This window comes from Chiloscyllium plagiosum, unplaced genomic scaffold (assembly GCF_037043375.1).
Source record: "Chiloscyllium plagiosum isolate Xiang-an unplaced genomic scaffold, Cpla_swu_hap1 HiC_scaffold_4, whole genome shotgun sequence".
Classification (NCBI taxonomy): domain Eukaryota; kingdom Metazoa; phylum Chordata; class Chondrichthyes; order Orectolobiformes; family Hemiscylliidae; genus Chiloscyllium; species Chiloscyllium plagiosum.
Genome location: NW_028270142.1, coordinates 27,942,595 through 27,959,945, shown reverse-complemented (window position 1 = coordinate 27,959,945; position 17,351 = coordinate 27,942,595). Strand labels below are relative to the sequence as shown.

The following is a 17,351-nucleotide window of genomic DNA, read 5'->3' as shown; positions in this document are numbered from 1 at the left end:
TCACAAGGGAAAGTGATGGAGCCTCTGTCTAGGGAACCAAGTTTGTACCGGAGAATGAAGGCCATGATTGATTGGAGTAAATCAGCGCTTATTTGGAATTGAATGTTGGATAAGCATCATCGCAAATTATAGTGAGTGAAACAGCACACAAGTTTTTGTGGTCATATGAGACAGGATGTTTCCAGCATATGTGAATCTTCTGGTATCTTTGGGTGATGCCAAATGCGCCACGTTCAGATGAGAAATAAAAAGACCTTGATAGAGTTTTGAGAGTATTTCAGACTTGTAGAAAGAGAGAGAGGAGCCGTTTCTGGCTTCACCTAGATGGAAAAGGATGGAACTAAGCAAATTTGGTCCCCAACCTTGAATTCAGAAACAAACATAAAGGCAAACAGCATGTTTTCAGGAATAATGGTCTGAGAAGAGAAATGGTTGTCACGCAAGTAGTAAAGTTAAGAATGTGTTCACAAAACATCTCTACCAAAAGATTAACCTGTCATTTTCTCACTTCAGATGCTAATGGGCTGTCTATTTTTTTCATTTTTTGTTGTTCATATGTCAATATATGTTTATATATAATGTGTATATTGTTTTTATCCTATTGGTTGGTTAGAGTCATAGAGATGTGCAGCACGGTCCAACTCGTCCATGCCGACCAGATATCCCAACCCAATCTAGTCTCACCTGCCAACATATGGCCCATATCCCTCCAAACACTTCCTATTCGTATACCCATCCAGATGCCTTTTAAATGTTGCAATTGTACCAGCCTCCTCCACTTTCTCTCCCAGCTCATTCCATACACGTACCACCCTCTATGTGAAAACGTTGCCCCTTAGGTCTCTTTTATATCTTTCCCCTCTCACCTTAAACCTATGCCCACTATTTCTGGACTCCCCCACCCCAGGGAAAATACTTTGTCTATTTATCCTATCCGAGCCCCTCATGATTTTATAGACCTCTATAAACCACAGCCTCCAACATTCCAGGGAAAACAGCCTTAGTCTATTCAACCTCTCCCTGTACTCAAATCCTCCAACCCTAGCAACGTCCTTGTAAATCTTTTCTGAACCCTTTCAAGTTTCACAACATCTTTGAAATAGGAAGGAGACCAGAGTTGCATGCATTATTCCAACAGTGGCCTACCCAATGTCCTGTACAGCTGCAACATGACCTCCCAACTCCTGTACTCAATATTCTGATCAATAAAGGAAAGCTTACCAAACGCCGCCTTCACTATCCTATCCACCTGCAGCTCCACTTTCAAGGAATTATGAACCTGCACTCCAAGTTCTTTTTGTTCAGCAACAGTCCCGAGGACCTTATCATTAATTGTATAAATCCTGCTAATATTTGCTTTCCTAAAATGCAGCACTTCATATTTATCTAAATTCGACTTCATCTGCCACTTTTCAGCCCATTGGCCCTTCTGATCAAGATCCCTTTGTAATCTGAGGTAACCCTCTTCACTGTCCACTGCACATTTGAATTTTGGTGTCATCTGCAAACTTATTAACTATACCTCTACTCTGCTTCACATTCTTTTTGAACTCTGGTCAATATATGATCGATCTTTACTTTTCAGTCCTCCAGAGCTTCCCGATGGGCTGATCCTGATCATTTTGCTCAGCGACAAACCTGCATGAACACGTTTGCAACTTGGTTTGGATTCATGCCTTTGATCCACTCCCAGATGCGACTAGATCCAGTTCTCTTCAAAGATCAGGTCTCCATACTGCGAAAGAAGTATCGGGACATTGAGCGGCTCTAATGACTCATTGATTGTTGGATAGCACTCTGATTAAAGCCAGCTTAAAGAACACCCCTCCTGAGCTCAGCAAATAATGTTGTCCAAAGTGACTAAGGGCAGTTAGTCCTTGATGAACCTGTCAGACTGACTGAAGAAGATTTCTGCTATCAGCTTATTGATTAACAGATCTATATGACCATTAGGATTTTTTAAAATCGTTTTATCAATCCAGTGTAACAGGTCTAATACCTTTTCAGGAGGAATATAAATTCAAAGTCCATGAATTGAAAGTGTGAAAGTCAATAAATAATTATTTCATCTGCACTGTGAAGAACCAAGTGAAACACTATTCGGTTGATCATAAACGCGTGTCTTAAATTTTGGTCTGAACTTATCTTAAAGCTTATTTATACCACTTAAGCTAAATACGAGTTAGGAAAACTGAATTATGTTTTGGAATGTGTAATCATCAGACTTGTATAGGAATGGGCACTAAGGCAGTTGTGACTAATGAACGTGCGGTTGGGTTTCACCAATAATGTCTGCCATGTTTACTATTAGCATGTTTACTATTAGAATTCCATCCTCATCAGTTGTGGGGAGGGGGGTGGGGGGGTTGGGGGGGGTTGAATCTGCCACGTAAAATAGAAACTGCTAGTTGAAATGTGTGCACATACCTGCATGTTAATATGCCTTACAGATGACTTCCTGTATGGCTTTTACAGGGTCGCTTGGCTGACCTTTGGATCTGAAACATTGACTATGTGTATTTTAAAGTGAATGGCACATATGGTGCTCATACAAGGGGTAGCTCCTTGTTACTATATAAAGTTCTATTTTTTAATGGCAGGGCTATGTTAGCCTTTGCTCACAGGTACTTGAATGTCTGAACACTTGAAGGAGTGCTGAGCGTGTGGCCTTTTAATCACTTTATTTTGATTAATAATGGTTCAGCCTAGTTTTATATCTGTAATTCATTTATTTTAAATAGAAATCCCAATTCATCTCGTGTGCTGAATCTCCAATCCACATTTAGACATTTCATAATTAAGGATGTGAAAAATAGGCCTTGTTATAATGTACATAATCTTGTATATTTATTATTCTGACAGAATTGTGTATAGTGTATGGTTACAAACAGATTGACAAAGCAATGTGGGAATAATTAGATGGATAACTGTAAAGCAAAACAAAAAATATTTTGTATAAGATGTACATTTGAGGTTTTCTAACATTTCCAATGTTTTTCATAACGTATCATTGCTTTATATTAAAAAAATCCCTACACTGGTTGGAATAACATGACTACACACAGTTAGTGGGATTAAACCTACAGAGGAGTGGAGAGAATACAAAGCCATATATTGTGATTTACTGCATTAGCTTTCTAAACATTATAGTTCCATCTAAAGTAACCTTTGTATAGATAGTATCACCAAAGACTTCCATATCATATGCAGATATCTTCATTAATTTAATTGTATTCTTAGAAGCATTTGCAGCTTAAATGCATCTGTGCTATTGAACATGGATATTGAAAAATGGATTTCCACATTTTCACTACATTTTTTGCTTTTTCTGTTTCTCTTTATAGCTTGGAAGCTTTTTCACACTTCCTACTAGCTACCATTCTTTGTGTACATTTGCAGATGTATACTGATAGAATTGTATCTCAATTATTGCTAGCTGATTCTGGTAAAAGGAGGGTTTACATGCTGTCGCTCCAGAGCCATTACACTTGCAGTTTTCTTCCCCCAAATCAAATCTCTGCCATTTGCTGACCCATTTCATCTATTTGGAATGCCCATTTTCGTTTTGTGCTTGGGACTAATTAGTAACATTTACAAACAAAACAGGGCATAAAATTGATTTTTAAAATGCCAGACAGATTTAGGATTGACTGATATAAATCAAAGAAATAAGAACAGCTTTATGCATCGCACCCTTGGATTTTAATGTTTGTTAACTACTTTTCAAAGCTCTTTTGAATTCATTCATTTTCAGAAGAGTTGCTGAAAGTATTAGTTGCACGAATGATAGGTGGTGGCTATTTGTAGTATAAAAAATATTAATCTCCAATTAAATAGCTGGTGCAATTCAAGAAATTCTGGCATGTAAATTTTTCATAAAGTACTGAAAGGTGTCGTTAATGACATTAAAGGTTACAGACTAATTTGTTTGAACTTGAAACAAGCCTTTTAGAATTTAAGCTTGAGGGTTGGAAGAAGAGACTTTTTCATTTCTAAAATAAATAATTGCATAAGTCATTTTACTCCATGATTTACGGTCAAAGATTTAGATTTGCATTTGATCTTTTTCAAACTTTTGCAGAAAACTGGAACTGTATCTCTCTGGAACCACTCCAGTGAGACGCAACCTCTGTAAGAATTCCTTTGCCAATACTGGACAAAGAAACTTTCCATGTAAACCTTCACCCCAGTCTTTAAGTCTTACCTAGAGGCACAAATGGTTATGTTAGGGGGATTCAGAATGTTATGTCCTTAGTTTCTCTTCCACAAGATAACCCTTTTGCTTCAGGAGCACTGGAATAATTATTAGATGGTTACTGACATTCCTAGGGCAGATTTCAGTCCCAAGGGTACATATTCTGGTGCTGCATGTTTCTTTATGGTTATTAATTTTGACTATTTATAATGAATTTGTTCCACACAGTATTCCATTATCCTTTGCACCCCACAGTACCCTAAGTTTCTGCTTCTGTAATTAGTAGCATTACATTGGTTCATTTTTATAGATATAAATCATTAAAAGACTAGAAAATAAATGGAAATTTTGTAAGATTTGGTTTTTGTTAAAAATAAATGATATTTGATAATACTCATTTGATATTTTAGTTTTCTTAAGTCACTATTGAAGGGTTCCTAATTGCTTCGTTCTTGTGGTACCTGTGGTTTTCCAGTAATCCTATCAATGCATTCTTTGTTGTATCTGTAAGTAAATCTGTGTACTGTAACTGATGTGCTTTCTCCCCTTTATGCATTTTGCCTTTTAGGTGTTGTAGATGCCAATCAAACAGTTGGTTTACTTTATCCCTTCTTCAGATTGTAGACATAATTGAGAACTTTCTGTCTGATGTGATAGTGACATGCTTCAACTATTTCTCCCCCCACTTTCTTCTATAACATTCTAAATGTGCTGCCCTTTTAAGTTTAACATTTCCTTTTGTATTCACAAAGACATGATACTTTTGACTTCTTATTACATTCTAATAAATTTATTGCTAACAAAGAGATCAGTTATATGGAAGAAAATTCACTCGTGTATTGAAATAGTATCATAATAGTATAGTCCAAAAGGTGGTTCTTCAAATCTTTGAGATTACATGAGCTGTTTCAGCTAGAAATCCAATCACTGTTGCTCACTGCTCCTTCCCCCATATCCCTTCAATTGTTTTCTTTCAAGTATTTAGGCAATCCCCTTATGAAAGCTACTGTTCAATATATTTGGGCAATTCCTAACGAAATCCTAATCACTCATTGTGTAAAAAAAAAAGGGTTTTCCTTAAGTTGACTCTGATTCTTTTATGAATTACCTTTAAATCTGTCTGGTTATCAATCTTCTAACTATTATGGTAATTTCCTGTTATCTTACCCATACATGTTGTCAAGCATGTCTATCAAATCTCATCTTAAATTTCTGTGCTGTAAGGAGAACAATGCTAGCTTCTCATGTCAGTCAATCCACATAACTGAAGTAAAGACCCTCATCCCTCAAACCATTGTCACTGAAGTAATTATGAACTGTAAAATGCACTAATAGACCGGATTTCAAGGAGAGCAGCTATCTCAGAATTGTGGGATTGGAGGGGATTGTTGAGGAAAAGAGGGGCAAAATCATGGTGAAATATGAAAAATAGGATGAGCGTTTAAACATCAAGATATTGCTTGACCTGAAGCTAAATGGGTCTGTGAGCACAGAAGTGAAAGAGGAATGTGATTTGCCTGTGAGTTGAGGTGCAGGCAGCAAATTCTTGATAACCTCCAGCAGAAACACATTAGCATAGTTGAGTCTAGAAAAAACAAAAGCATGGATGATGATTCCAACAGCAAATAAGATAGAAGGCAAGTCATGTGATGATACAGAGGTAGAAAAAGGTGATTTTCGAAATAGACACAAATATGACAGGCTGCAAACAGACTGGCTTAATCTGCTAGTGACAGGGATGGAGTCAGTAATCAGGGAATAGACTGACTCTGTGACTAATTTAAGATATAAAGTGGAGCAATTAAAGGTTAGGGAAGAGGCATACATTACGTACAGATACCCTTCAGCTGTCTATGATAAGATTAGATTCCCGACAGTGTAGAAACAGGCCCTTCGGCCCAACAAGTCCACACCTTCCCTCCAAAGAGCAACCCACCCAGACCCCTATATTTACCCCTGACTAATGCACCTAACACTATAGGCAATTTACCTGCACATCTTTGTGCTGTGGGAGAAAACCAGAGCACCTGAAGGAAATCCACGCAGACACTGGGAGAATGTGCAAACTCCACACAGAGTTGCCCGAAGCGGGAATTGAACCCATGTCCCTGGTCCTGTGAGGCAGCAGTGCTAACCACTGAGCCACCGTGCTGCCCCTATAAGAATATTAAGAGATTAGGAGCATAGTCTGAAAAATAATTATGATTACAAAGAAGAATCATGTGACTAAACCATTAAAAAACAAACAGAATAATACCAGAGATAATGATTCTTGTGGATTGGATGGTAGCAAACGTCACCCCACAGTTTAAGATGGGAGCAAGAGAAATGGGGCTCCACAGGCCTGTCAGCCTTCCATCACTATTCGGGAAAATGCTACAATCTATTCTAAAGGATGGCATAAATAGACATGTGGTTGATAATTCTCTAATTAGGATAGTCAGCATAGATTTGTGAATAGGAAATCATGTTTGACAAACTTGGAGGTTTTTTTTGAAGATATTACTAATAAAACTGACAAAGGAGCAATAGATGTAGAATATTAAACTTTTAGAAGACTTTTGGTGATGGACCTCCACAGGAGACGAGTTAATGGATTAGGAGATATGGTACTGGCATGGATCAATGATTGGCAGACATAAAAAAAGTAATAAATGAGTCTTTCTCAGCAGCAGGTTGTGAGAACTGGGGTATTGCAAGGATCAGTACTTGGGCTCCATTGGTGCAATATGTCAATGATTTGGAGGCAGGACCAAATATAGTATTTTCAAATTATGCAAAGCTAAGAGGGAACGCGTGTTGTGTGGAGGATGTAAATGAGATTGAGAATTTTGAGTCTTTGTGAATGGGCAAAAACCATGGCAGATGGAATATAATGTGGACAAACATGAGGTTATCCATGTTGGCAGGTGAAGCATGTATAGAGTTTTTCTTAAATGGTAAGAGGTTAGAAGATGTATGCTTTCAAAGACATCTAGGTGTCTGTTGATAAGTCACTGAAGACAAATGTGCAGTTGCATCATGCTATTACAAAGGTTTTTTAAAAAGTTAGCATTGTGGTTAAAAAGGCATTTGGCATGCTTGCTTCATTGCTTAGTCGTTTGAGTATAGGAGTTGGGATGTTATTTTGAGATTGTACAGGACATTGATGAGGCCTCTTCTGGAATACTGTCTCCAGTTCTGATTGCCCAGTTACAGGAAGGATATTATTAAACCAGAAAGAGTTCAGCAGAGATTTATCAGGATTTTGCTGGATTTGGAAGATTTGAGTTAAAAAGGCTGTATAGGCTGGGACTTATTTCCACTAGGATGTGGAAGATTGAGAGGTGACCTGGTAAGTTTATAAAATAATGACACATAGGGTTGATTGTAGTTGTCTTTTCCCTAAGAAAGGGACACACTTTTTAAGGTGAGAGGAGAGAGATTTAAGAAAAAGACATGAGGCAAATCTTTCATACAGTGGTTCACATGTGGAATGAACCCCCTAAGGAAATGAATGCGGGGATATTTACAATGTTTAAAAGACATTCGGATAGGGATTTGAATAGGAAAGGTTTGGAGGGATATGGGCCAGGAGGAGGCAGGTGGGACTGGTTTACTTTGGGATTATGTTTGGCATGGACTGGTTCCGTGCTGTATGACACTGTAATGCAAAAGCGTGAGAGTACAGGAGTAGTGAAGTCTTCCTTCAATTGTATAATGGAGTATAACTCCATGTACATTTGCAGAATTACATTTTACTGAGCTAAAAAAAACTGCATGAATCCATGTAAGATTCTGTAAATCCATTTTTTAGATTAGAATCAGTCTGACTGTTGTGGCACAGACCATCTCTCACAGGGCAGCTCACACCTTCAATGCATTATCTGGGCCGACATGACACCTATTGTTAAAGTTCACTTGAGAATGTAACTTTTAAACAAGTTTTGCGATTTACGTATGAAAGAACTGAAACCAACATAGTCATTCTAAAAGATGAGAGACTTAGCAAACAATCCAGGTCTTTTTCAATATATCATTTCAGTTACATCACACTAAACTTTTGCTATAAATTCTGTGTCTTACAATCTTTTATTCCATATGGGGCGACACGGTGGCACAGTGGTTAGCACTGCTGCCTCACAGCACCAGAGACCCGGGTTCAATTCCCACCTCAGGCGACTGACTGTGTGGAGTTTGCACATTCTCCCCGTGTCTGCGTGGGTTTCCTCAGACCCGGAGGTTTCCTCCGGGTGCTCCGGTTTCCTCCCACAGTCCAAAAATGTGCAGGTTAGGTGAATTGGCCATGCTAAATTGCCCGTAGTGTTAGGTGAATGGGGTAAATGTAGGGGAATGGGTCTGGGTGGGTTGCGCTTCGGTGGGTCGGTGTGGACCTGTAAGTAATCTAATCTAATCTAATCTAATAACCACCTGATGAAGGAACAGCACTCTGAAAGTTAGTGCTTCCAAATAAACATGTTGGACTATAACCATGTTAGCCTAACCTCGGTTGTTGGTAAAATTCTGGAATGAGGTTTCTAAATTCTTGGAAGAGCAGGGTCGGATTAGAACAAGTCAACATGGATTTAGTAAGGGGAGGTCGTGCCTGACAAACCTGTTGGAGTTCTTTGAAGAGGTGACAAGTAGGTTAGACGGAGAAACCCAGTGGATGTGGTCTACCTAGACTTCCAAAAGGCCTTTGATAAGGTGCCACACGGGAGGCTGCTGAGCAAGGTGAGGGCCCATGGTGTTCGAGCTGAGCTACTGGTATGGATTGAGGATTGGCTGTTTGACAGAAGGCAGAGAGTTGAGATAAAAGGTTCTTTTTCGGAATGGCAGCCGGTGACACGCAGTGTCCCGCAGGGTTCAGTGTTGGGGCCGCAGCTGTTCACATTATATATTAATGATCTGGATGAAGGGACTGGGTGGGGGCATTCTAGCGAAGTTTGCCAATGATACAAAGTTGCGTGGACAGGCAGGTAGTACTGAGGAAGTGGGGAGGCTGCAGAAGGATCTAGACAGTTTGGAAGAGTGGTCCAGGAAATGGCTGATGGAATTCAATGTGAGCAAATGCGAGGTCTTGCACTTTGGAAAAAAGAATACAAGCACGGACTACTTTCTAAACGGTGAAAAAATTCGTCAAGCCAAGGTACAGAGGGATCTGGGAGTGCTAGTTGAGGATTCTCTAAAGGTAAACATGCAGGTTGAGTCCGTGATTAAGAAAGCGAATGCGATGTTGTCATTCATCTCGAGGGTTGGAATATAAAAGCACCGTTGTGCTGCTGAGACTTTATAAAGCTCTGGTTAGGCCCCATTTGGAGTACTGTGTCCAGTTTTGGTCCCCACACCTCAGGAAGGACATACTGGCATTGGAGCATGTCCAGCGGAGATTCACACGGATGATCCCTGGAATGGTAGGTCTAACATATGAGGAACGGCTGAGGATCCTGGGATTGTATTCATTGGAGTTTAGAAGATTAAGGGGAGATCTAATAGAAACTTACAAGATAATACATGGCTTGGAGAGGGTGGACGCTAGGAAATTGTTTCCGTTAGGCGAGGAGACTAGGACCCGTGGACACAGCCTTAGAATTAGAGGGGGTAAATTCAGAACAGAAATGCGGAGACATTTCTTCAGCCAGAGAGTGGTGGGTCTGTGGAATTCATTGCTGCAGAGTGCAGTGGAGGCTGGGACGCTAAATTTCTTCAAGGCAGAAATTGATAAATTCTTGATGTCACAAGGAATTAAGGGCTACGGGGAGAATGCGGGTAAGTGGAGTTGAAATGCCCATCAGCCATGATTGAATGGCGGTGTGGACTCGATGGGCCGAATGGCCTTACTTCCGCTCCTATGTCTTATGGTCTTATAAACTGGTGTTGTGTGATTTTTAACTTTGTACACCCCAGTCCAACACCGACATCTCCAAATCATATCCACGTTCCTTATGAGCATATTGAAATTGTATGCAGGGTGTGTATTTTTTCAAAAAAACCTACAAGCCAAGAAACAAATCATCTAACTCCTGAGAATAGACTTGTGACAGCTGTAAGTGGCTCTATGAACTCCTGCAATGTGTCAGAGAAACTGACATAAAAATAAGAACTGATAGATAAAAACTGTCTTGCACTCATCAGGTTAGTTCTTAAAAATACTAATTTAAGGGGAAAGGGACAGTTGTATTTCATGAAAGGAGATTGCTGATTGGTTTGCATGTAGAGTCTGATTATTAAAGTGTTGCTATTACATTTGTGTTTACATTTACATTTACATTTCGGGGAATCCAGGGACTGATTTGTATTTCTTTTAATTTCTTTTTAAACTCCATTCACATCTCTAATCTGTGTGTATGTCTAAGCTTTGTTATTGTTTCCTCATGATTAGTTAATTCACCCACGCTTTTCTTTAGCTGAACGAATGCTTAATTTGGCTCCTTTTAAAATATAAATATGCTTGAATTGGCAACAGGTATCCATTACCTTACGACTAGCCAAGAGAAGTATTGAATTAAGAAGGGCAGCTGGACTGTTGACCCAGGTAAAATTCTAGGTTCAAATCCTGCCATGGCAGATGGTGAAATTTGAATTCCAGATTTTTATTGAATTAAGAGTCTAATGATGACCATGCAACTATTGTCAATTGTTAGGAAAAGCCATCTAGTTGGCTAATGTTTCTGGCTTTGGTATTAACCAGGGAGGTTACACATTCAAGTCCTCCTGCAATCATTTGATTTATTGAAATGTGTACTGGAGAGCTTTTCAAATCAACTGGTGGATGATCCTACAGGGGTTGGTAATGCACTGGACCTAATTCTGGAGAAAGAAGTCAGACAGGTGTTGGAAGGGAGACAGTGGGGCCTACTTCAGTGATAGTAACAACACTCCATGATTTAAGTTTATTATGGAACACATGACTGCCAGGCAATGACCAATTACAATAAGAGGCAATCTGGCCACTGTTTCTTGACATTCAATGGTATTATCATCACTCAATCCTCCACTAACATCCTGGGAGTTATCATTGATCAGCTCAACTTGACTCGCCATTGAAACACATTGGATACAACAGCAAATCAGATGCTAGCAATATTGCAGTTAGTAGCTCCCCAAGCCTGTCTACTGCCTACAAGGCAGGAGTGTGATGAAATACTCCCCATTTTCCTCGGGTGCAGCTCCAACAACGATCAAGAAGCTTGATACCATCCAGGACAAAGCAGTTTACTTGGTTGCCGTTGCATCCACAAGCATCACCAACACTCAGTAGCAGGAGTGTGTACTATCTACAAAGTGCACTGCAGAAATTCAGGAAACATCTTTAGATAGCACCTTCCGAGTTCTATTTCCACCTAGAAGGCCGTGGACAGCAGATACAATAGGAACACCACCACCTGCAAATTCCTCTCCAAGCAACTTATCATCTTGACTTGGAAATATATCACAATTTCTTTGTTGCTGAGTCAAAATTCTGGAATTCCCTCCCTAAGGGCATTATGGATCTACCTACAGCATGTGAACTGCAAAGGTTCAAGTAGGCAGCTCACCACCACCTTCTCAAGGGCAATAAGTTACTGGCTAGCTGTTTCATTCCAAGAGCTGTTTAGGTTGTGTGGAGACTTTTTAAGGGGGTAAGAAGGGAACTATTTGTCAAGAATACTCAGTTTGACGGTCAATTCACCTGCTGGTTGCTATTGTCAGCAAGGTTTTGATGGATGAAAGTGATAGTGTCAATCAACATCCAAAAGTCATCTTGACTTTCTAGTTAAGACATTGGGAAATGGTGTAATTTTTCAGGCTTGGCAAGGTTTGTGAAGGTTTTCAGGCTATTTCTCATTTCAAAGCAATTTGATCCTGATGGACAGGATTTACATGTATTTGGAAAGGCAAGGATTGATTAGGGATAGTCAACATGGCTTTGTACATGGGAAATCATATCTCACTAGCTTGACTGTTTTTTGAAGAAGTAACAAAGAGGATTGATGAGGGCAGAGCGGTGGGCGTGATTTATATGGACTTCAGTAAAGCATTCAACAAGGTTCCTTATGGTAGACTGGTTAGCAAGGTTAGATCACACAGAATACAAGGAGAACTACCCATTTGGATACAGAACTGGCACCAAGGTAGAAGATAGAGGGTGGTGGTGGAGGGTTGTTTCTCAGACTGGAGGTCTGTGACTAGTAGTGCACCACAAGGATCAGTGCTGGGTCCACTGCTTTTCATCATTTACATAAATAAAAATTCAGATGTGAACATAGGAGGTATAGTTAGTTTGCAGATGACACCAAAATTGGAGATGTAGTGGACATCAAAGAAGGTTACCTCAGAGTACAATGGAATCTTGATAAGGTGGGCCGAGGAGTGACAGATGGGATTTAATTTAGATAAATGTGAGGTGCTGCATTTTGGAAAGGCAAATCTGGGCACGACTTAAACAATTAATGGTAAGGTTTTGGGGAGTGTTGCTGAATAAAGTGACTTTGGAGTGCAGATTAATTCCTTGAAAGTGGAGTCTTGGCCACTTTTGGAATATTGTGTACAGTTCTGGTCTCCTTCCTGTAGGAAGGATGTTGTGAACCTTGAAAGGGTTCAGAAAAGATTTACAAGGATGTTGCCAGGGTTTGTGGGTTTGACTTATGGGGAGAAGCTGAATAGGCTGGGTCTGTTTTCCCTGGAGCATCAGAGGCTGAGGGGTGACCTGATAGAGGTTTATAAAATCATGAGGGGCATGGATAGAGTAAATAGACAAGGTCTTTTCCCTGGTTTGAGGGAGTCTAGAACTAGAGGGCATAAATTTAGGGTGAGGGGGGAAAGATTTAAGAGGGACATAAGGGACTTTTTCACACAGTGGGAAGTGCATGTATGGAATAAGCTGCCAGACGAAGTTGTGCAGGCTGGTACAATTACAACATTTTTAAAGGCATCTGGATGTGTGTATGAATTGGAAGTGTTTAAGAGGTATATTGGCCAAGTGATGCCAAATGGGATTAGATTAGTTTAGCATATCTGGTCGGCATGGATTAGTTGGACCAAGGGTCTATCTCTCTATATGAGTCTATGACTCTATAAAGCTTAGAAAAGCATAATTTGTGAGCATTTGTTTTCAAGGTTGATACAAAAATAGTATTTAATCAAATATTCAAGTTATGCTTTAATCTGAGGAATATAAATTTTGCCAAATTTTGATATGTTGTTGAGGATTCTTTTTGGCATGTTGCAAGAATGAGCCAAAGATTTGTTCAAAGTGTGATGGTTATCATTCTCTGAAAAAGGATTTCATTTTTCCTCACTAATTCTTTGAATGGATTAGCACATTTCTGATTTATAGTTATGATGAGGCTGTTCAAGTGTATTACGATTGATTTCAGTATGTATATATTTTTAAAGAAAAAGCACATCTTTATTATTTCAACATATGGGTCGCAAACATTCCAGAAACAGAAAATGCAGCACAAAATTTATTTCACATTTATTTAAATTTTTTGGCATATATTTACATAAATTTGTTTTGGCCTTTTGTGGAATAGTGGTGAAAGGATTCCTGTGCTGATTATCAGTCTATTGAAACATTTCATGAGTGCTCTCCTTGTGACCAACAAGTCCTGGCTCACAGTTTAAGCTCCAGAGTTTCTGGTCCATTATCACTTCTGCTGCACCACATACCTCCTTTTACTTTGATTGAAATCTGTTCTATAGGATAACTCTATTCACATCTCCACAGTTGTTGCCACAGTCCCTAATAAAACAATTACTCCCTCCAACTTGGCCACTTCCCCTCATATCTGCCCCTTTTTAGTTTAAGGGACGCAGACTTGAATGCAACTGACAGGCAGCCACCTCTGTCAGCTGATCTGTTTTAATCACATAAAACAGCATCCATAAATAATGCTCGCTATTCTAGGATCATGCTGCTATGCAAAAATAATACCCAGTTTCTTTTGCCAACTGTAATTTTTTTTAAACTACTTGCCTTCCTCCACAACTCCAACAAGCTCATGGACTTCTTTGGTTTCTTGTATAAACCATTAGTTGCCTCGTGTTTTTTAAAAATATTCATGCATAGGATGGGGCGTCAATCACATCACTGGTCCAGAGCTGAATATAGACTAGACCAAGTAAGGATGGCACAATAGAGAAGCATGTGGGTTTCCTGACAATTGGCAATGTTTCATTAGGCTCTAAATTCCACAATTGTTTTGTTGAATTCAAATTCCACCATTTGCCACAGCAGGATTTGAATCCAGGTGGATTCCTGAAGAAGGGCTAATGCCCGAAACGTCGATTCTCCTGTTCCCTAGATGCTGCCTGACCTGCTGCGCTTCTCCAGCAACACATTTCCATCTTTGAATCCAGGTCCCTGGAACATCATTATTATTTGGGATAATTGGGTTTAATAGTCTAGTGATAATACCATTAGGCTGCCAACTTCCTAGGAGTCATTGCTTTCGCACTTCCTCATAACGTAAGCCAAGCTAGGTCATTTCAGCCTCTGCTCCAGTCCTGGACTTGTACTGTTCTCTAGTTTCTCTCCTAATTCCTCACAATTCTCTTGTAGCTCAGCTTTTTAGTTTTGAAAATGCTTGTGATCTTAGTCCCATTAAACTACTTGACCACCCTCTTCCCTTTCTAGGTCTCACGTTAACTGATATTGCTCCCAGTTCTGTCTCCTCACCTGCTGTCCATTGTCCCCTCAAACCTGCCTTTACCATCCCTCTTCTCAAAAATAAATCCTAGACATCCCCTTCATGCTTGTAAAATATTATCTGAGCTTCAAAATCCATATTAATGTGGGTTTTCTGTTCAAATAGACTTAGACCAGATATCAACGTATTTCTTGAAGCGGTATTTTTTCCAAACTATACACATGATCTAGCAGCAAATATCTCTGTTCTATGCTGCTTTATTCCATTGTAGTATCATTGGTACTCTCACATAACTACAGTTGCATCACAGCATACCTCAGTCTCATCTGCATATTCATTAAACCCTATCTCTTCACACTATTTCCTCTCCATAATCCTTAATATACTGCAGTAAGGATGACATTTACAGTATAGTTCTGTGCAACAGCAGCCAATATTTCACATCCAAGTTCCTTAAAAAGCGAGAACACTCCAGGTAAGGGAGCCTTTGTTTTAGCCAATGTCAGAACATGTCAAATAAGGCTATAGCAGAATAGGGCTCTACATCATCCAATATGCCCAACAATTAGAATCAAGCTCTCTGTACTCTGACTAGTGTTAAGAGGTATTTCTTTTACTCCTTTCTAAGGCCTTCAAGAGTCAATGTAGGATTTATAGCTCAATGTTTCTGGAATCAGGTTCCCTCAAATTGTTCTGACAAGGCTATTTATCACAGGTAAAAACAAATTGCTAGAAAAGCTCAGCAGGTCTGGCAGCATTTATGGAGAGAAATCCAAGTTAATGTTTTGGGTTGACCCTTCCTAAAAGCTAATGGTATATGTAGTTTATGTGCAGAAGATAGGAAGGGGGAAGGGGATAAGGGGTAAACTATAGGTGGAGAAACAGCCCCAAGAGAGAGAAGAGCAGTTGGATAGAGAAAGGGGTGGATAATGACCTGGCTAGGAGAGTGAATAGCTGTTAATGGGGACTGTTAGGGACTAACAATGGGGTTTATGAAATAGCAGACTGTGCTAACAAGGCCTGGTTTGTGGGGGTTGGGTTAAGGACATGGGAGGGTTTAAAGCCTTGAAGTTATTGAACTCGATATTGAGTTCAGAAGGCTACAGGGCCCCCAAGTGGAAAATGGGTTGCTATTCTTCCAGCTTGCGCTGAGCTTCACTGGAGCACTGCAGCAGGCCTGAGACAGAGATGTTGGCTGGGGAACAGGGTGGTGTGTTGAAATGGCAGGCAACTGGAAGGTCAGGGTCTTTTTTGAGAACAGACTGCAGGTGTTCTGTGAAGCGGTCACACAGTCTACGCCTCATTTCCCCAATGTAGACAAGACTACATTGTGAGTAGCAAATGCAGTACACTAGATTGTGAGAAGTGCAGGTAAAGCACTGCTTCACCTGGAAGGTGTGTTTGGGCCCTTGGACACTGAGGAGGGAGGAATTGAATGGATAGGTGTTACACCTTCTGCAGTTGCAACAAAAGGTGCTGTGAGGCTTTGGATACTTTTTGGGAGGGAAGGAAAAGTAGACCAGAGTTTCCGGGAAGGAGCGGTCCCTGCAGAAGGCTGATGAGGCAAGACAGGGGAGAGGAATATGCGTCTGGTGGTGACAGAAATGGTGGCTAACAATCCTCTGAATGTGGATGATGGTGGGATGGTAGGTGAGGACTTTGAGGAGGTGACCAAGCATGTGGATGAGGGTAGAGCAGTGGATGTAGTGTACATGGACTTTAGTAAGACATTTGATAAGGTTCCCCATGGTAGGCTTATGTGGAAAGTCAGGAGGCATGGGATAATGAGAAATTTGGCCAGTTGGATAGAGAACTGGCTAACTGGTCGAAGTCAGAGAGTGGTGGTAGATGGTAAATATTCAGCCTGGAGCCCAGTTACAAGTGGAGTTCCGCAGGGATCAGTTCTAGGTCCTCTGCTGTTTGTAATGTTTATTAATGACTTGTATGAGGGAGTCGAAGGGTGGGTCAGTACATTTGCAGACGATACTAAGATTGGTGGAATTGTGGATAGTGAGGAGGGCTGTTGTCGGCTGCAAAGAGACTTGGATGAGATGCAGAGCTGGGTTGAGGAGTGGCAGATGGAGTTCAACCCTGTCAAGTGTGAGGTTGTCCATTTTGGAAGGACAAATAAGAATGCAGAATACAGGGTTAACGTAGGGTTCTTAGTAAGGTGGAGGAGCAGAGGGATCTTGGGGTCTATGTTCATAGCTCTTTGAAAGTTGCCACTCAGGTGGATAGAGCTTGTAAGAAGGCCTATGGTGTATTAGCGTTCATTAGCAGAGGGATTGAATTCAAGAGTCGTGATGTGATGTTGCAGCTGTACAGGACCTTGGTAAGGCCACATTTGGAGTACTGTGTGCAGTTCTGGTCGCCTCATTTTAGGAAAGATGTGGAAGCTTTGGAGAGGGTGCAGAGGAGATTTACCAAGATGTTGCTTAGAATGGAGAATAGGTCGTACGAGGATAGGTTGAGAGTGCTAGGCCTTTTCTCATTGGAAAGGCGAAGGATGAGGGGTGACTTGATAGAGGTTTATAAGATGATCA

At 40.3% G+C, this 17,351-nt stretch overlaps 1 protein-coding gene across 1 annotated transcript in view; it reads left to right on the top strand.

Annotated features, from left to right (window-relative positions):
- LOC122549339 (exostosin-1-like) overlaps nucleotides 1-4,588 on the top strand; it is a 158,050-nt gene extending 153,462 nt beyond the window's left edge. Inside the window, exon 11 of the mRNA XM_043688988.2 lies at nucleotides 1,586-4,588. Within this exon, the coding sequence (XP_043544923.1) occupies nucleotides 1,586-1,771 (186 nt within the window). The 3' untranslated portion in view covers nucleotides 1,772-4,588. The remainder of the gene's footprint in view (nucleotides 1-1,585) is intronic.
- The last annotated feature ends 12,763 nt before the right edge of the window (nucleotides 4,589-17,351 follow it).